This window comes from Lontra canadensis, unplaced genomic scaffold (genome assembly GCF_010015895.1).
Source record: "Lontra canadensis isolate GAN:19392208 unplaced genomic scaffold, GSC_riverotter_1.0 scaffold135, whole genome shotgun sequence".
Classification (NCBI taxonomy): Eukaryota; Metazoa; Chordata; class Mammalia; order Carnivora; family Mustelidae; genus Lontra; species Lontra canadensis.
The window spans coordinates 216,275-237,326 of record NW_022631129.1 but is presented as its reverse complement, the minus strand read 5'-3'; the positions used below and the strand labels follow the sequence as shown (position 1 = coordinate 237,326).

Here is a 21,052-nt window from a genome sequence, read left to right as displayed (position 1 = left end):
GTTTATTCATTATAATGACACTAATGTGAAATGTTAACAATAAAGAAAAATGGCTGTGGGATAGATAGGAACTCACTGTACCATCTTTGCAATTTTTCTGTAAATCTAAAAATGTTTTAAAATAAAAGGTTTATTTAAAAAAGTGACAGTAAAAGACACTCTCACTCATCAAGTTTGATATAAAAGTCCTAAGCAAAATACTAGCAAACTATATCCAACAATATATAAAGAGGATAATCTGTCATGATTGAGTTGAGTTTAGACCAGGAATGCAAGGCGACCTTAACATCAAACCTGATTTAAAAAAAAAAAAAAATGGGGGGAAAAAGAAAACCCACAATCAGTGTAAATTCACCACATTAATGGAATAAAAGAGAAAAACTCACAGAAGTACTTTACTGGATACAAAGTGTTTAATAGAATTAATATCAACTCATAATAAAATCTCTTAGCAAACAAGGAATGGAAGGCAAGCTCCTTTATCTGATGAAAGTTGGCTATAAGAAACCTACGGCAAGGTGCGCCTGGGTGGTTCAGTCGGTGACACATCTGCCTTGGGCTCAGATCATGATCCTGGCGTTCTGGGATCAAGCCCTTCATCAGGCCCTCCCTGCTTAGCGGGTTGTCTGCTTTTCCCTCTCCCTCCTCTGCCCTTCCCCCTGCTTGTGCTCTCTCTCTCAAATTAAAAAAGAAAAAAAAACCTATAGCAAATACATTAGGTGAAAGGTTGAAAGCTTTCCCTTTGAGATGAAGAACAAGACAAGGATAGCTGGTGCCTCCTATTTAACAAATAGGGGTCTGACCCCTTGTGATTAAAAAAATAAAAACGGAAAGTTGGGACAAATTAAACTGCCATCATTTTCAGATGATTATTATATTGGTAGAAAATCCAATGGATAATTTGTTACAATTAACAAATAGTTTAGACAGGTTGGTAGATATCTGAAAAAAAATACAAAAAAAAGAAAAAAATATGAAAAATAATTTTCATTCTAAATAGCAATGACAAACATTTAGAAAAAACTTAAAACATTATCATCTAATACCCAAATGCCTAGAAATAAAGCTAACAAAAGAAGTTTAAGAATTTTACAGATTATAAAAGAGAAATTAAAGAGAATCTAAATAAATGGAGGGATATACCATGTTCATAAAAGGCTTAATATTCTAAATTTATCAATTCTCCCTAAAATGACCTATATGTTTATTCATATCCACATTAAAAATTTCAACAGATTTCACTGTGAGATATGAAAAAATCATTCTAAGATGTATATGAAAATACAAATAGCAAGAATAACCAAGGAACTCTTGAAGACAGAAAAGCTTACTTTACCAGACACAGAATCAGCTATAGTAATTAAGACAGAGGGGCATGAGAACAAGGATAGACCAACTGACCAATAGATTAGAACAGTGAAAAAAACACATCCATACATGAATGGTTACATAACTGACAACAGAGGTGAGAGAGAGCAGTGGAGGCAGAGTGTTTTAAAAACTAACTTCGGGGGACACATGGATGGCTTGGTTAGAAGAGGGTATGACTCTTGATCTTGGGGTTGTGAGTTCAAGCCCCACGTTGGGTGTAGAGATAATTTAAATAAATAAACAAACTTAAAAAAAAAAAGGAAAAAGAAAAACTAACTTTAGGTGCACTTCAGATCTAAATGTGAAAGCCAGAATAATAAAACATTCAGAAGGTGGTGGAGAGGAATTATAACCTTAGGGTATGCAAAGTTTTCTTAAACAAGACAAAGTCCAACTATAAAAGAAACTCAATGGCATGGAAATTATCTATTCATAAAAAAGGCCCATGAATACAGTACAGAGCTGAGGGAGCCAGAGCCAACATATGTGAGAGCAAAGAACTTGGTGCTAACAGTTGGAAATATGGGGGCTTCTCTCTCTCAGGGTACCAGGGTTACATCCTGTTCCTCTTCTCTCCCAATCAAGAAGATATGCCCCACTCCTGGACACCTGTGAGTGCACCCCTGATCTACCCAGAGGAGCCATCAGTGCAGAGACCAGGAACCTACATTCTATTTCATTGTTCTGCTGGCAACTAAGAAAGATGCAGAGGGCTGCCTTACACAGAAACGACAACATGAAACTGTGCACTGAATTTTACTCAAGTTTTTGCCTTTGCTTTGAATGGGAAGATAGTCTGAGGTGAGAGCAAAAGGAGGAAAAGAAAGCAAACCGTACTTCCACCAGGGCAAACTTCTCCTCACTGGTGTAGTTGTAGCGGGTGGCACGCTCATACTCCTCAGCATTGTCGGGACAGTCCTTGTTGGAGTACTTGTCCGTTGGGTGCACAAGTTTCCATGAATACTGTTGTGGTCAGAAAGGCGGAAAGAGGCACACGGAATGCAAAATGCTTACATTCTGGTCATACTGACATGACTATCACCAAAGTGACCAAAGCTCAGCCTTCTAATATTAGCTGCATCTGAAAATCACACACATACATGCATGCACACACATACACGACACACACATACATTCACACAGTAAGCCCTTCTCCATAAAACTGCAAGACAGTCTGGCACCATGACTTCAGGTTTAAGAAATACGTAGGGTAAAATGTCCTGGATATTTTGTGTTGCATATCCAAAGACTAAAAAAAAAAAAAAAAAAATCATAAAAAAAAATATCATCCTTTCCAATGATCACATACTCATTCAGCTTAGTAATTTTTATCTGGTCAAAATAAACAACAAAAGGAAAAATCTTCTATGACTTACAAGTATCCAAATCTCCAAGAAACTATTTTACTAATGCTAAACAAAAACCAATGGCTGGAACTCTATAGAGAAAACATTTTTTAAAACTGAGAATTAAAAATCATCATAATGGTACAAATTCTGTCTATATGGTTTAAAAGGTGAGGCCCTTTATTTGTAACACACATAAATGAAATGTACTTTGAGCCACCTAAGAAACATTTATAGTGATACAGAATTTTTTATTCCTGGGATCAAAGATAAAAAGTCAATTTGTTCTTGATCCAAAGACCGAAGTTAATGCAGAAAAAATACCAGTCAATTTCTTGGATGATTTTGGGAAAAGCACTTCTAATCAACCAGGGTAGATTTCTTCCAGATCTCCGCATTTCCAAAGAAAAACAAGTACAGAGTGCCTACCACTTCCATCACATGAGCACTCCACTGCGACAGCAGCTGCAGGCCCTGAAGTGCCAGGTCAAACAGCTTCCGGTACTCAGTGTCTGTCTTCTGAGTCTCCTGGCGGCCCGACCCTGTGACAACCTAGAGCACCAGAGGAGCATCGAGAAGTCACCCTATATCTAGAAAAACCAGTTAGGCATTTACCCCATGACCTAGCAAATCCACTAGGAATCTGCCGGAAAGGTGCATCTGCAAAATTATGATGACAGGGGCATAGGAGCCTTTACCACAGCAAAAGGCTGGTAACAGCAGAGCCTTGACAATAGACATTCTGTAGTTCTCCGAGAATGTCTCTGCAGACTGTGCTGGAGGGATCTCTAGGACATGCTGTTAAGAGAACCATGTGCATAGTTACTCTTCTACTTAGCTAATAAAGGAAAACATGCCACATCATGTGCATTTGCTTATATCAAAAAATGCAAAACTTATAATTAAGAATGGTTACCTAAAGGGCAGGAAGGTGTAGGGTAGAAAGGAAAGCAGATTTCTTTGAATATACCTCCTATTGTACATCTGAGTTTGGAACCACATAAATATTTAATATAATTATGATATAAAATTAAATTATGGGACACAAACAATCCCTAAAACTCAGAAGCAAAATGAAAGCATGAATTAAAGTGTATACTGAATTGGGTTCATGACCGCGCTGAAGAACAATGTAGTACAGGTACCTAACAACAAGCTTTTTTGATTACAGTAAGTGCCTGGCATTAAACTTTTGATTGCTGAGGCATCCATTTCAAGGACATCCATCTAGAATAAACAGAGTGCCAGCTATACAAATAGATAAAGAGCCAGGCAGTCCCATCTATGAAGCTCCCCTCTTAGAAAGCTCTGGTTGACCTAGATAACATCACTTGAATGACCCCACTTTAGTGCCCTAATTCCTGCTTTTATGTTTGAAATGTGCCAATGAAGAATAAGTCCATGAAATCCTACGTACCCCACCCTGAGCCCCAGTAAAGGCGGAATCCCAGATCAACATGCCTTCTCTAGCACCACTTCGCTTTGTGGCTCTAGGCATGCCATGTGCCTTCCAGAATTTATAAGTAATGATCCTTCTTTTTTTCAAAATGCCCTGATGGTTGTTGCTGAGGTACATCTTGCAAGCACAATAAGAACCACAAGGACCTGTCCAGCCACAATATTGGCTCCGCTTAGGGAAATGTCTATGGGGGCTGCCAAAGATAGATGAGTCCTTCAGTCATCACTATCAGTAGGCTGAGACCAACACAAAACAAACCACTTCAAGGGACTTTGAAAAACAATGATTTAAAAGAAGGAAGGAAGGAAGGAAGAAAAGAAAGAAAGAAAGAAAGAGAAAGGAACCAATGATTTGTTCTCCATCCCTAGAGGGAGAAATTCTAAGGGCAAAATTAACTTACAAAATAAATTTAAAAACAACTTTTAGTAATTATATTGTCATCATAATACTGTAATGTTATATATTACAATATATAATTATATTGTTTCTAGTAATTATATTGTTATTAGCATTGGTATTGCTATTTTAAGACTGCTAAGTGTATACTAAGATATCAAGTCAAAATATCCTGTAGTCATTTAGGAACCAGGATTCTCAGCATGAAAGCAGGTGGGGGGGGGGGGGAGGAAAGAAACAAAGTAGATGAATTTTAAAAGAGTACTCCAAAAAGTTTACCTTAGATAATGCTAGAGAATCAATTATTTGAAAAACTGATACACATAGCAATAGAATCCAGCTCTGACTCTCTCTCCTGAAGGAATCATACTGCAGAGAAAGGCTCAGCTGTTAGAGGAGGAGCTGAGGAATGAAAGGACTAGAAGACCATCATGTTGCAGCCCTAATGAATCATATACTTGGCAATGGACGATGGCTGTCCACACTCCAAAGAGAGACAGCCAGACGCTCTAGTAGTCTGCAGCACCACCAATGAAGGCCCAGCTGCACTGAGAGGATGGAAGCAGAGTCTGATCAGGCCTCCAGATCTAATCACCCATGCAGAAGAAGCACAGAAGACAGAAGTCACACCAAAGGACCCCACAGGGAGCAAGAGGGATGGAGAAGGGACACATCTTCAAAGATGTGTCACTAATCAACTACAGTGTATAATACTCATGTGGATCCTGAGACAAATCAAGTTGGAAAAATAAAACCATCCGTGACTCAACAGAGGAAACTGAACAATGACTCTGATATTAAAGAATATCTGAATTTTTTTTTTTTTAGGTGTGATAATGCTATTATAGTCATGTTTAGCGTTGGTGGTATAGTGGTGAGCATAGCTGCCTTCCAGTCATGTTTAAAAAGAGCCCTAGTAAAATGTAGCTTTTGGAAAAAAAAAAAAAAAAAGAGCCCTGATCTCCATAAGACACATGGAAAACCCAAAGGGGGTGGTTGGAACCTCTGATCTATATAGAGATCAGAAGCACATGAGTACAGAGTTGCTTTTGGGTGTAATGAAAATGTTCCAATAATGGACTGTGGTGGTAAACAATTCAGTGAATAAACAAAAACCTTTGAATTATACATTTTAAATGGGCAAATTGTATGGTATGTGGATTAAATCCCCATAAACCTGTTTAAAAGTAAACTGAGCAGAGCATTCAAAGATCTCTTTTTTTCTTATTAAAACTATTATCTTAATTATAAAGGTATTATAGCAGACATCAGGAGCCATATGCGCTGTCAGACACACCTATTTTAAGCGTAGAAATCAACTCTACATGCTGTCTGAGAGCTTCCCACAAATTCGGTTTTCAATTACATCAGCACAGCCCCTGCCTCCGTCTCCACCCTGTGGGCTGTGCTGTCAGCTGGGGAAACAGTGAGACAGCACCTCCTCCTGGGGGCACCAGAGATCTGCTTGGAGCTAGCGTGTGCTCTGAACCATTTGGACTGTCTTCCAGTCATTCTGGTTACATGATGGCTAGTGTTTGCTGGCTGAGGGATAGGGGAGCTCATCATCCTGAAATGGATGGGGCCAACACACAGAACTTTTCCCTCAAAATGTTAATGACCCTACTGAGAATCTTGAGGTACCAGATTCTCAAAGACCAGAGAGGTATGTATGTGGTCTCAAGTCTCCAGGTCCCTCTAAGACTCTGTGTAGCACACATACCGTGGATCATTGCCACATCCCTGACCTCGCTGCCCTGCCCGCTCACATGTGAGAAATGACATTCCCACTGCTCCTCTGCACTCAGAACTCCCCCCTCCTGTCTACCCCACAAGCTGGCAGGGCTGGCCTGGAGCTGTGTTTGGCAGGTAGAGAGAATGTGACCAGCCCAAACAAGGGCACAGAAAACCCAGCTGCCAAGCTGGAAAGAGTTAAAAAGACCCATAGCTAAGAGACAGTGCTTCCTCCTAGCCCCAACTCCAGGCCCTCCTCCTCTGGGCACCGAGGATATACCTTCCCATCCAGCCAAAGGTTCTCACACACCTCTGGCCTTAAGTACTGGCACAGATGGGCACTGAAGGCCCACTTACCTCGCTGTTGCTGTAGCGTGCCAACTCTGAGATGAATCGCATATGGTCCTCCCGGATCTGGATCATCTGCTCACAGATGTTGTACTGCGGGCTGCTGCTGGATGATGTGCACGTCCATCTGGCAGTGAAGGGGAAATGTGTGTTACCTGAAGAGGTGCCTGCAGAAGATTCATGCTTCACAATGCGGGGTGTCTGGGGACACAGGCATAGCAGGCACACAGGATGGCCCACTGGTCCTGTACCCTGGCCAGGCTTGGAGAGAACATGAATTCTCAGCAAAGAAACAGCTGGGCCAGCCCCATTCCCCTATGTCGGAGCCACTGTCCTACCTTCTCAATCTGTGTTTTGGAAAAGGAATTGTAATTTCTCCTTAATCAGCCAACTTCTTTCAAAAAAGCTAAGAGCTGTTGCTACATCACCCTTGCAAGGAAGGGCCCCTTAACTCCTAACTCCTATCTTTTATTGCTCACATATGAAAACATAAGCTATAGCAGAAAACAAGTCTGCCAAAGACTCAGAAAAGTTACCCTTATGGGGAACTCTAAACTGCCATTACTTGGAAGTTAGACAGTGTTGCCATAACTACTTATGTGCACAACACACCACTTCAGCAGCAAACAGATAGTCAATTTAGTAGAAAAGAAGCTTATTAACAGGGCACCTGGGTGGCTCAGTGGGTTAAGCCTCTGCCTTCCAGCTCGGGTCATGGTCTCAGCATCCTGGGATCGAGGCCTGCGTCATGCTCTCTGCTCAGTAGGGAGCCTGCTTCCCCCTCTCTCTTTGCCTGCCTCTCTGCCTACTAGTGATCTTACTCTCTGTGTCAAATAAATAAAATCTTTAAAAAAAAAAAAAAGAAGCTTATTAACAATTAAAGCTGTTGGAGGTCTCAGGCAGAAAGCATGGGCTTTGGGGCTCTGACCATTGTTCCCTCACACTCAACACCAACACTCTCGCCATGTTTTTAATGAGCTGGTCCTCTTTGCTTGAAGAGAAGGGATGCAGGTTATCCCTTGTCAAAATAATGGGTACATTGTCTCAAGCTGCATCCCTTTCTTACTTTCTGATTCAACTGTAGGATGATGCAATGATTATGTCGGCAGCATCCAAGGTGGCTCCGAGTCTACAACGAGCATCTGAGGCCCAGATTCTATAATGGATTCCGTCCTCCATATACCTGCCACCCATGCAGGCTCCCAAAAGCATGTCTACCTCTGGCAAGGCCCTGCAGCCCAGAACTTGACTGCTGACACTGCACCCTCTGACCACCCCTTCTGGACCCAGATGCTGGTGCAGGGCTGCTGGGCTGGGCTCTCAAAGCTGACTGCTACATGCTCAGTCCCATCCCAAGGTGGCTGTTAAACATACCCATTACCACCAATTAAATGCTATTGACTCATATCAAAAACGTCCAAATAAGAATGCAAAACTCATTGTTTCCTGATTCTCTTACTGGTTTTGCCATTACCTATCATCTAGAGCTCATCTGTGTTAGGCTAGAAGCACTGTGTAAGGAGATGTACTAGAGATGTCACATTGTTAGCTTGCAGTCAGTCATGGCAGGGGTATTTACATCATGGAAAGCAGAGCTTAAATTGGTGCTGAAGCAGAAAGAGGTTTCAGTTTAATGAATGTAACTTAGAGGAGAATGAGAAATCACCTAACTGGATTTAAAGGCAGATTTATTAAGAAATAAGCTAGGACAGAGCTCAGCAAACTTCAGCACAGGCCAAATACAACCTGCATTTGTATGGCCCTAGAGTCATGTAAAATGGTACTTATATTTTCATTGTTTAAAAAAAGAAAACCACAACAACAGCAAAGAAGACTATATGACAGATACCACATGTGGCCTGCAAAGGCTTAAAGTGTTTACAATTCAGCGTTTATTTAAAAAAAAAAAATTTGGCTGACATCTGAGTAGGCAGACTGAGATGTAACTGCATTTTTCAAAATCATGGCTGAATTGCAACTGTTGGTTGGCTACAGATACACGTGTTTGACAAGGGTCAACAAAAGCACCCTGCAAGACTCAGCTGGCTATGTGGAATCTCCAGAAAAATAATGGTACGTTTTTTATCATCTGTAATTGTGAGCCAAGGATCCTTTATGACAATGACGGGCTAACTCTCTCTCTACAGGACCAGAAAGTAAATAAATACTTCAGAATTTCCAGGCTATTTGTCTCAGTCACACAGCCATTGTCTTCTTTTTATTTATTTATTTATTTATTTATTTTTTAAAAAACCCCTTAAAAATATAAACACCATTCAAAGCAACTGAGATCTTACAAAAACAGCCCTGGACTGGATTTGGCCCTTAGGTGATAGTTTTATAATCTCTGTGATATAAATGCAAATGTCCTCATGCCCCCAGCAGGGCTAGTTGTTAGGCATTTACCAGCACAATACTTTTGAGCTTGTATATTCTCAACTCATTCTACCCAACAGAACTCTCTGAGATGATGGAAAAGCTCTGTATCTGTGCTGTCCAACACGGTAGCCACTACCGAACATTTGAAATGTGGATGTTTTAACCAAGAAAATTAAAAAAAATTTTTAATGAATTTAAATGTAAGCAGTCACCAGTGACAAGGCCTACCATATGGGGCATTTGGTTCCAGATGGTTAAAAATGTCAAAGGTGTTCTCTCTAGATAAGTAAGTGTTATAAAACCACAATGAGAACATTGCAGAATGTTCCAACTGGACAGCTCACTCTCCTCCTACCGAGATTTATTTTCCTCATAGTGGGCGCTGGTCTTGATGTATCTTGCCAGTTCTATTTGCATGTCCCCGAACAGTGGAACCACCTGGAGCTGCTATATTTAAAGAACAAAAAAAATAAGGTCACTATGTATGTTTAGTCACCAAATACCATCACAAGACTGAGTAATGCTGGTAATTACTATGTGCTGAACACTATCTCTGTAAATCATTTACTAGAAAAAAATTGTAAGGAACTTACATATTCACTTTAAGAAGGACCATATACAACTGTAGAACCAATATTCATAAAACCAATTCAAACATTAAAATTAATTTACCTTGCTGCTAGACCCATGGTCATTAAAAAAAAAATCAATTGCATTTCTATATACTAGTACCAAATAGAAAATGAAAATCTAAAGAGAAACAATTTGGGGCACCTGGGTGGCTCAGTCAGTTAAGTGGCTGCCTTTGGCTCAGGTCATGATCCCAGAGTCCTGGGATCAAGCCCCAGGTCAGGCTCACTGCTCAGTGGGGATTCTGCTTCTCCCTCTGCCCCTTCCCCCTGGTCCTTCTCTCTCTCTCAAATAAATAAATCAATAAATAAATAATCTTAAAAAAAAAAAAAGGAGAGAGAGAGAAACAATTTGTAATAGAATTTTTAAAAAAACTATAAATATGTATGAATAAATCTAACAAAATATGGCCAAGACCTCTAAACAAAAATACTACCAAAAATTCTAGAGAAAGTTTTGAAGTTCTAAGTGAATGGAGAAATATATCAGGTTCATGGATTAGAAGACTTTGTATTCTACTCCCAAAATTGAGCTATGGAATTGATCTATGGAAGCCCAAACAATATTCCAAGAAGAAAAATGGTTTATGGGTAGTGTGTATATATGTGTGTGTATATGGAAATCAGCAAGCCAATTTATTTGAACAGTAAAGGGATGACACCCAAGACAATCGTGAAGAATGTAACTTGAAGGTTTTCTGATAAGCAGATCTGTTCTGTTACCAGAGACCTTGTATACATTAAGTCACCTGGATGCCCATAATGGGGAAAAGAAAAAGATCTAAAAATGTCAACCCCTGTTCCTCACATCATACATAGAGGTCAGGTCGAGAAGGAGTATAGATCTAGATAGAAAAGGAAATGGTGCTGTTTCTAGAAGGTAATAAGAAGGAAATTCTCATAAGCCTGCCCTATACAAAGATTTCTAATAGTGGATATTAAAGGGATGTCTGGGTGGCTCAGTCAGTCAAGCATCTGACTCTTGGTTTCAGCTCAGGTCATGATCTTAGGGTCCTGGGATCAAGCCCCACCTTGGGCTCCCCACTCAGTAGGGAGTCTGCTTGTCTCCCTCTCTCTCTGTCCCTCCTCCTGCTCTCACGTGCTCACTTAATAAAATAAATACATCAATCTTTTTTAAAAAAGTAGATATTAAAGATTGATATACTAGACTACAATAAAATTAAGAACTTTTGTTCACTTAAGACACTCTTAAGAAAGTGAAAAGGAGAGCCACATAGGGCAGAATGCATGTATTTTAGAACACATGAACCCAACAAATAACACGTACCTGAATACATAAAGAAACTTGAAATGACACTTCACAAGACAACACACAAAACACTAATAGAGTGAAAAGTCACCAGGGAAATATCAACTAAAACACAAGGAAATACCAGCCAAAAATATCACAATGATGCTCTTCAGGATGCTCTTTCCCAAAAGAGTGACAGTGCCAAGTGTTGGTGAGGATGTGGAGTGGTGAGAATGCAAATCAGCAGTTGTTAGGCTGTATCTAACACTGAAAATATATATGCCTGTGGCCCCTAATCCTAGCCCTGGATATACATATGTTCAACAGAAACATGCACAGACGTGCACTAATCAAAGCAGCATTGTTTGTGCCAGCCAAAACTTAGAAATGACCTCATGTTCATCAGAACAGACTGGATAAATAAATTGAGGTGTTATCATAAAATGGACACCACGAAGAAAACCTAAGGACTATCTATAGCTGCGGGATCTCACAGGGATGAATTTAATGAATGAGTGAAAGTAGCCGGATGCAAAAGAATACACATAGCCATGATTCCCTTTACACAAGGTTCAAACCCAGGCAAAACTGATACAGAACAGGAGGGAGGATGGCCCCCTTTGCAGACAGAAGCCAGTAACGTCCCCCATCCCTGCTGCCTATGCCCACATTTCCAGATGTGGGTCACAGAATTTACCTCCCAAAATTCAAATTGTTCACACTTGATAAAAAGGCTTATCTAAAAAAATGTAACTCACCTTGAAGTACTTATCGATTTTGGATAAGTTTATTCTTTTCTTGGCATCAAGTTTATAGATGTTGCTGACACTTCCATCCATCAAGTATAGACCGAACCCCATAACCTGAAAATCACAAAATGGCACAAAAAACTCAGCCCTGCAAGTTTAACTACCCTTAAGATCATAAATGAGAGTTCACTCTTCTTTCAAAAAGCATTTTCACAAGTTCCTTATAAATAAATAGCTACCCCTTCATATGAAGCTATTCTTCTATGTGCGTCATTTCTTGCGGCTATTTTAAAGTCCTCCCCGGGCACAAACACCACCTCCACCTCTCATCAAGCAAATGCAATACTAAATGTGGATTTCCATAAACATTCATGGCCAGAGGCTCCTGCTCAGATGGCACAGACAATTTCTACCGTCACAGAGTGCTCCACTAGACAGTGCCCTCCAGCACGGTGCTCTCCTGCAGGAAGAGATACTGGGTTGGGCCCACTCTTACATGGAAGGTTTTGGGCTGACAGGACACCTGGCACAAGGTCCTTCAGGGCTATTCTCCCCAAAGGTAGAAAGCAGAACAAATGCAATGGCAGAACTGGCTTCTCCTCTTTCCAGTAAGAAATGTCACTGAAACCTCCCCAGGACACCTGGGTGGCTCAGTCAGTTAAAGCACCTGCCTTCAGCTCAGGTCATGATCCCGGGTTCCTGGGATTGAGTCCTGCATCGGACTCCCTTGCTCAGTGGGGAGTCTGCTTCTCCCTCTATCCTCCCCCCCTGAATGTGATCTCTCGCTCTCTCCCTCTATCTCACTCAAATAAATAGGTAAACTCTTGAAAAGAAGAGAAAAGAAAAAGAAAGAAAAGAAAAGAAAACCTCTCCAATATGGTGAATGGCCATGTTCTTGACCAAAAAGAGTCTACAATAATCATGGAGACATAGTATTCTTAATTCCTAAGAATCATATCCTTAACAAGCAGAACCTGAGGTAACCTCTGCTATAAGAAGCTGAGAAAAGCCCTTGACCCCAGACCTCCTTACCCATGGGCACATTTTCCAGAGGGTGGCATATGATCCCAACTGGCACTGGGGTCAAGCCTGAGACACAGTCACAGGAATGTGTTGAGAGCCTGTAGTGCATGCTGTGGGCACCAGAGAAGATACTGTGTACACACACACACACACACACACACACACACACACACGGCAAGCATGAGAATAAAAAAAGGTTGGCAAAAGGATCATAATCAAAGCACAGCCTCTTCTCTCTACAGTGATGTAAGCAGTCATGCCCACACACGTACTTTGAGAAGCATGTGTTTCTCGCTGGGTGTCAGGTACATCCTATTCTCGTAGTAATCCACACACAGATTCACGATATCAGCGAGAAGCTCTTCATAGCCAGAAATCACTTCAAGCTGTTGCTGCAACGACTGAAACACAGAGTGTGAGATCCATGGCAGGGACTGTTCCTGGGACCCCAGACCCCAGCAATGCGTCCCATCAGCCAGAGCAGCAAGAGTACGAGCCTTACTTGTGTGATTTTGTTGTGGTTGGCCAGGAACATGGACAGATTTTGTGATTCCTGGATGGACTGTGGGTCTGCCATTTTCCGTAAAAACTGAGCAGCCCTTTGAAAGCAAAAAAAGAGTTAAACAACCAATGTGCTTAATGATTTAAAAAGGGGGAGGGCAGGGAAAATACAGATTACTTTATCTGGTGATAGTTACCTGTAAAAATGCGGGTCTTAGTAGCTAGTTATAATTTCAGCCTCCTTGAGCTTGTCTACCCTGGAATCCAGGTCACTCTTTTGCCAGCCTGGACAGCTCACCACTTCAATGTCCACAGCTGATGGACTTCCTCAGAGATCTGGCAGTGCTGACCACAGGCCTTCCTGAAGGGTCCCTGTATACTGGCCTCTCCCCACGGTTATCTGTTCCCAACTCCGAGAAAGACTGCCTCCCCCTCAGTGACTCCCACTATGTGGTAAGGAAGATGGTCAGCACTGTCCAGGTTCTCTGCCAAGAATCTTCCAGGTCACCATGCCTCTCAAAAGTCAGGGACCACATATAGTTTTGGTGCCAAACCTCAGAGATAGAATCCCAGTTTCCTCCACCAATATGCTGCTCAATCTTGGATTAACCTCCTGAACTCTCCTGAACCTCACTTACCACATCTATAAGAACAACTGTCCATCTGTCCTACTCACAGGGCAGATGTGAGGGGAGAGGGAACAGCATACACATAATTACCTATACATTCAGGTCCAATAAGACTGCAGGGTACACCTGAGTCCCTCCCTGGGTCTTGCAAAGCAATGCAAAGGTAGGTATGAGCATTGTGCTCATCTGGGGAGCCCCCCAAAAAGTTTAGTGGAAACTGGCCACATAAGAACATGTCTGCAACCTAAAAACTTGGGAGTTTTAATGAAGAATTCTCATGGTAAAGACTGATAACCTACACCAACAGTCATTTACTCTGTGCCTCTTTAGAAATAACCCCCAAATTTCCATGCTACAGCAATGTGCATCATGTCCACATGACCAATGGTTGAGCCATGAGATATAATGAAAAACACTGCAAGGCACTTAGAATTTTACTTATAAAAGTTAGTATGACCCCTTCTATCCTCCTTCCTCCCTGTAGACTGGAATGCAGAAACGATAGCTGGAGCTCAAGCCACCATCCTGGGCCATGAGATAACACATGAAGACAGCAGAGCAGCAAGACAGCAGGAGCCCTGGTGTGAACACTGTGGAATCTTCTCATTAGCTGCAGACCATCTACCTCAGGACTTTCAGGTGAGAGAGAAATGATCTGCAACCTTGTTTAAGCCACTGTTATTTCTGCAGGTTTTTGAAAAATTATAGACTTAAACCTAACATGAACTCTGATAATGATAACATTCTTTTATATATATATATATTTTTTTTTTAATTTCTTTTAGCGTAACAGAATTCATTGTTTTTTGCACCACACCCAGTGATCCATGCAATACGTGCCCTCCTTAATACCCACCACCTGGCTCCCTCAACCTCCCACCCCCCACCCCTTCAAAATCCTCAGATTGTTTTTCAGAGTCCATTGTCTCTCAAGGTTCACCTCCCCTTCCAATTTCCCTCAACTCCCTTCTCCTCTCCATCTCCCTATGTCCTCCATGTTATTTGTTATGCTCCACAAATAAGTGAAAACATTAACATTCTTTTTTAAAATGTTCACTTTACTGATTTGAGTAGTTGCTAAGACTAATGAAGGGGTCAAAAATACTGTTTTCTATTTTCCTCAAGCCTCACCATAACCCCATGGGTTATCCTGGCATTTATACTCAGAAGATTAGCTATCGCTATGTGCAAAAAAATGTTCGAGTGCAAATATGTGAGGGCTGAGAGAAGTGACAATAGGATGATGGGGGTCCCAAACAGAGGTCACAGGAAGAAGCCACAAGGCAGGAGGGTTGCCCCAAGCCCCTCTGTGCTCAGGAGAGCCTGGTTGACCTTGGAGGGGGTGCTGGCCCCCACACACATACCTTTCCAGAGAGCAGTCCCATCTTTATACTATTTTATAGACTGGGCTTTCAGAATAAAGTTGCCGCTACTAAGGAAAGAAAAAAAAGCTTTTTTGAAATTGAAAACCACTGATGCTGTCTACCTCCTCTACTTTCCTAAGTCAGAAAGGTTTAAACAGCTGCTCAAAATCATGTGGCAAGGGACTTTTGTAGCCAGGAGAAGAAGCTGCTCTCCTGGGCAGGGTTCTATCCTCTACCCTCAGAAGCCCCCACGCTCCACCCAGAGTCAAGCTTACTTACAATCCCACAAACACATCAGATAACGTCAACTCCAGGCTTTCCTGTTCAAGAGAGGTTAACAGATCAAGATCACCAGAGCTAACTCTAGGTGATGGATACATATACTTAACTTCATTATGGATCAAGCTTAAACCCTGGGTGATCTAGCCCAACTCCTACCAAAACCTCATCCTCAAATCTCAGTTTGGCACCATATCCCATGCTGATTTTATTTTAAAGACACGGCAACAATTTTATGATTTCAGATACAATGTTAACTGCAGCCTATTCCAATGCAAAGTAAAATCTCATCAAATTTAATTTCATAGTCAAGATTCCTATCAAGCAGAAGAAACAGAAGTCAGCATCTCATTCCAGCTACTCATGCCTTCAACAGTACCAAGCACAGATTAATAACTAAAGCAAGTCTATTAGAAGAGAGTTTGCGTTTCTCTGATCGACCACCCTCCATCTTCCTGCCACCATCTGCCCCTCACAATTTTCCAGAAGCACACTACCATGCCACACCCACCTTTCCAATTCTCTTCTCCAGAAGGTCTCTCTAGCTCTGGAAAAGAGCTAGTCTCAGGGACCTGAAAGCTCAGTATGACTCCATGACAGTCCACAGGCCAGCTCTGCCCACTGCTGTGATGGTGTGTACCTTCCAGGGACATGTAGCCAGGAAATGACATACACAGGTGGCGCCTTCAGGCTGTAGAACCTGCCTGTGCCCTTACCAAGATGCCTACTGAGCCAAAAGCCTTGCAGTGGCCCTAAGCCTCTGTAACAGGGACTTGCGTACTTCTGTGTTCCCACACGAGCTGAGCACCCACAGGTTCTCAACAAACCTTTGAGGATGACCAGATCCCACTCTAGTGTCATGAAACTACAACGTACACACCCCTGTGAGGACACACCTTGATGCATCACCACACACATAAACTGCCAGGTACTTCACATAACTTCACATACCTAGGTTTGTGTATTCAAACTATCCCGAGGCTGCCAAATAACTGCTAACAACCAGCTGCACTATTTCAGCACATGAGATGCACACCTACTATGTGCAGAGCGTGCATCTCACCAGGAACCACCCTGCCTGCCAGAGCACTCTCTGCAAGGACCTGGGTGAATGAGGTCAAAGCTCACCTCTTGTATGCCGAGTGGTCGTTCTTCACGCTGCACTTCATATTCTTCAGTTCATCCAGCACAGCAAACATGTTAATGAACTTGCCCAGCGTGATCAAGTAGGCTTCAGACACGAAGTCCTTCCTTCTCTCCGCATGGCACAGGCGTCTCACCTCCCCACAGAATCGCTCAATGGCATTTCTCTGAGCAGAGGAGTGGAGGGCGTAAAGGCTGTTATCAGTGACGGTCTAACTCCATGCCTAGCTTCAAGCATGTTATCTGGACTCACTATTCCTTTTTGATGAAATACCCACCCAAATGAGTGGATTTTACAGCTCAGTTAAAGAAACTTGTTTCTATAAAGTAATTTCCACATGCCTTTGCTCAGTGACAATCATTATTTATTTTCTACTTTAACAACTACATCCTAAAACAAAAGAATCCGGTTGATTATACAAGCAAAGTTACTGAGAAAAATGCTCCAATAGAAGGTCTATAAATAGACGTTTTAGCACTCAGAGGTGAAAAGGGGTGTTAGGGAAATTTTTCTTCTTGACAACCCTGAAGATAAAACAAAAATTCTTCTCCTAGTAAGTTCAATCTTCTTCCTTTCCTGAAGAATCTATAATAAAAACTTCATACATGTCCAAAATAAATCTTTAAAAAACTATCAAATCTCCTTCCTGTGGCTACTCTGCCTAACCAGTGGGCCAAAGGAGCCAAGGCAGAGCAAGGACCACTAAGTGGACAGTTAGGAGAAGCGGAGAGAAAGAAAAGACCTGAAAAACAAGATGAATAAAAAGTATGAACTGGGGCGCCTGGGTGGCTCAGTGGGTTAAGCCGCTGCCTTCGGCTCAGGTCATGATCTCAGAGTCCTGGGATCGAGCCCCGCATCGGGCTCTCTGCTCAGCGGGGGGCCTGCTTCCTCCTCTCTCTCTGCCTGCCTCTCTGCCTGCTTGTGATCTCTGTCAAATAAATAAATAAAATCTTAAAAAAAAAAAAAAGTATGAACTGACAGAATGACAAACACATTTGGAACTAACAGAAAACAGTCTTCATGGAGGAAATACAAATTTACACTCAAAGAGACAAGAGAAGTGAAACACAAAAGAGGTATTTATTCTAGAAGGGTCAGTAAAGCTTTAGACTGACAAAGGCTTTGTTCCTTTTTGTCTCAGAAGCTGTTATGGTTGCTTTAATTCACATGCACTTTATTTAGTAAGTCATGGTGATGGGTGAGAGTGGGCCAGATTCCTACTTCTCTGCATTAAACTCCTAGGATTATTTCACTGTTTTACCTGGAAGTACATAAAATTCATCAGTTTTGTGACCTCAGGCTCCAGGACCTCTACGGTTTTCTCATAAATTTCCACTCTATTAGGCTGCTCGTTACATTTCACCTAGGAATAAACAAGTATGACATAAAGAGGCTTCAACTTAGCTAGAAGTGAGAGGGCAGGGCACTGTTAGGGCAGAGCCAGCAGTGCCAACCCACTGTAGGGTGGAGTGGGGTGGGGTGGGGGAGGGGGATAGGGCTGGTGGAGTGGGGGTGTGGTCTGGCTGAGATGGGGGAACCAGAAGGGTAGGAGCATTGTCTGTAGTGGGAAAGAGGGTGCCGCATAGCCAACAGGGATGGAGTGAGGCATGGCTGGGATGGGGACACCTGTGGGATGGCCCGAGAGCAGCTCCTCCAGGTGTACAGCATGACCGCGTACTCTTGGCCCTCCTCCAGCATTTCATTCTGCAAGAGAATGAAATTTACACAGGGCAAATCAAAGGTAAGCAGGAAAACAATCGTAAAAAAGGAGACGCGATTTTGCTAAAGTCCCGAGGCATAAACATTCCTGACTCTCACTTTGAGGGATAGACAAGTACCAAGAACTGCACACCAGCAGACAGTTGGTAAGAAGCTGGTGACGCTGCAGTGCAGCACTGTAGCCATAACGCCCGCCCAAAATGCTCCCGTGGTTTCCCTTGGCTGGAGAGGAGCCAGCATGCCCCAGGGCACCTGCCACAGCCACTATTCCTCAACTCCACTCACCCCTAAACAGCCTGCTGGCACTGCAGACCTCAAGTTGAGAACAGGGGCCAGTATAGGGTAGATTTGCACAGGGTCTTCAAGGCCTTACCACCAGGCTACAGAGAGCCTCTGGGCTCATAAGACTGAGGCAACTCTGTCATCCCTAGTGCAGGGGAGGAAAAGCTAGTATTTCTGCAGCACTTAAAATCCAGAGAGAGTATCCATTAAAGACTGCCATTATTTTAAAAACTGCTTTCGTGTCTACTCCTTTCACATTGTTTTCTTTGGCAAAAATGGTAAAAGGTGCCGAGATTTTCTAAACGTGTCAACTATATTTCATCATGTTCTTGAGATCCTTTAAAATGTTTACAACTTTTGACCCAGTAACTTCACTTCAACAAATCTAGCCAATGGGAATAATGATGTGTTTGGAATGATATTCACCACTACATTTTTTATTACAAAGAAAAAAGGGAAACTAAGTAAACATGCAAAAATAATTAAACTGAGGAAGTTTACAAAATGGGACTTGACAGCTATTAAAAATTACTTTATCTGGCACATTTTCATAACATATGAAAAGTTTGTGAAATCATTAAAATGCCTACCAACAGTATAATTCATTCATGCAATCTGAATCACATTTGAGTATATTACTGCTTGTATGAGTACAGGTATAAATAATGAGAGAGAACGGACTCCCTCTAAATGCTGACAAAGGTTTTCTCTTTGTTTCATCTACAGATGTTCAATATTCAGAAAGAACATGTATTATTTTTATAGTAAGAAAAACAAAGCCTTCTCTAAAAACATAAGGCATTTTCATCCACTGTCTTCCTTTTTCCTTACTATATACCATATCAGGATAACACCAAAAAAGTGTACATTTGCCATCACAGGTACTCTTCCCCCAAGGAAAACAAAAACATGCAGAAGGAATTACCATGCTAGAATGGACAGTCGCCTGTTCAATATATCTTGCAATACCAGTAACAAATGCATTTCTGTCTTCAAAGTTAGTGTTGAAATTTGGCTGAAAGGAAGAGAAAAACCATCATGTGGAGGTCAGCATTGTACTACACTTGATCTTAGCCAAAAGGCCGAGAAGCGATGGAGGTCAGCATTGTAGGTAGTGCACCCCACTCCTACCCAGCACAAACCTGGTAGAGCAGTGAGGATGGTGGGGGCTCAATGCAGGGCTGCTGGTCAGGCAAAGGCAGCTCTTCCAGGAGGTCCACATTGGACAGTGCATCCTCCAGTGTCACCTGGGCCGCCATCTTGGCCTATAACAAAACACAAAGCCACCTGAGCTGTGAGGAAGGGTGGAGATACTCTGACAATCATTCCAAGGTGGGGAAATCAGAACCCCACTCGCCTGACCCCTCTCTTGAGGGCAATGGAGATGGCTGAAGTGATCATGGCCAATCTCTCCTAGCCTTGCTCACAAAGGAGTCATGATGTAGCCTCTTCTGGCCTCCAGGAATGTCAAAGTGTAGGATACATGGACCACCACACATACTGTTGCTTCCTGTCACCCTTCCCACCTTGGAGCCATTGTCCCTAGTAGGCTCTCTGGGAGGGTCTGACAACCCCTCATGGAGCCAGAGGAGGGAATGTCCTCTTCAACAGTATGTCTGCCCCAACGAAGCCAGCACAGCCTCCTAGGGGGCAATAGTGCTTCCCTGCCTACAGACACTTCCCAGATGGTTCCTCTAAGCAAGGTTACACACTAACGATAAAGATGGTAAAGGTCAAAGCTCTTCCTCCAGGGACAGCCTGTAGGGACTACTAAGGTGAGTGACGAGGGTCAACATGAAAAAGGGAGGGGGCTGTTGGCAAAGGACTGAAAGCACAAACAAGGCCCCGTGCAGGGAAGCACAGAAATGGAGGTGGATGTCATCTAAACACATCTGTGCCAGCTCCAGGGGAGAGGAAACAGCACACACCAGCCTGCCTCCTGCTGAATGCTGCTCTGACCCTGGATGGGATACAGGGAATAGTAGCTCCATCCCCAGAGGCAACAGAGCAAGAAGCTCTGAACCCAGATGGGACATGTGGGGCAACTCTGACCCCAGATGGGACATGTGGAGCCACTATATGTATTGTAAGGAAAGAGCAGCAGGCAGGTTGGCAAGAACACTAAATGGAAGAGGTACCCAGTTGCTCCTCCCAACACTGGGCGCCAGACAAGGTGTGGGTGTAGAAGTGCATGGTGGAACTAGTTACTAAACCCTGAGCTAATGGCTAAAGAACCAAAAAGGGAACCCCAGGGCACTGGAAAGCCCCAGGGACAATGTGGAGAGGAAGAAATCTCAAAACTGCAAGCCCATAAAGTTGCTCATGAACTTTGGGCCCACCCCCAAGCTGTATGTGTATGAATCTGATCCTCTCACACAACCCTTGAGACCATAGCTGGCTCCCAGATGGCAACAGGAGGCACTCATGGGACAGACACAAATGGCACTGCAG

General features: G+C 42.5%; 1 protein-coding gene and 1 pseudogene across 3 annotated transcripts in view; both read right to left on the bottom strand.

Annotated features, from left to right (window-relative positions):
- Positions 1-21,052, bottom strand: part of CYFIP1 (cytoplasmic FMR1 interacting protein 1) — a 122,853-nt gene that overhangs the window by 52,720 nt on the left and 49,081 nt on the right. For 2 of the 3 annotated variants that reach the window (XM_032843112.1, XM_032843111.1), the window contains 12 exons: positions 19,744-19,866; positions 19,527-19,616; positions 18,227-18,304; positions 17,862-17,963; positions 16,585-16,766; positions 13,186-13,282; positions 12,956-13,084; positions 11,670-11,774; positions 9,386-9,477; positions 6,661-6,778; positions 3,147-3,269; positions 2,209-2,334 (listed from right to left, as the gene is read on the bottom strand). In XM_032843112.1, the coding sequence (XP_032699003.1) occupies positions 2,209-2,334; positions 3,147-3,269; positions 6,661-6,778; positions 9,386-9,477; positions 11,670-11,774; positions 12,956-13,084; positions 13,186-13,282; positions 16,585-16,766; positions 17,862-17,963; positions 18,227-18,304; positions 19,527-19,616; positions 19,744-19,860 (1,359 nt within the window). In that variant the 5' untranslated portion in view covers positions 19,861-19,866. The remainder of the gene's footprint in view (positions 1-2,208; positions 2,335-3,146; positions 3,270-6,660; positions 6,779-9,385; positions 9,478-11,669; positions 11,775-12,955; positions 13,085-13,185; positions 13,283-16,584; positions 16,767-17,861; positions 17,964-18,226; positions 18,305-19,526; positions 19,617-19,743; positions 19,867-21,052) is intronic. The other variant, XM_032843113.1, reaches the window with a different exon arrangement.
- LOC116858372 lies at positions 19,538-19,695 on the bottom strand (annotated as a pseudogene).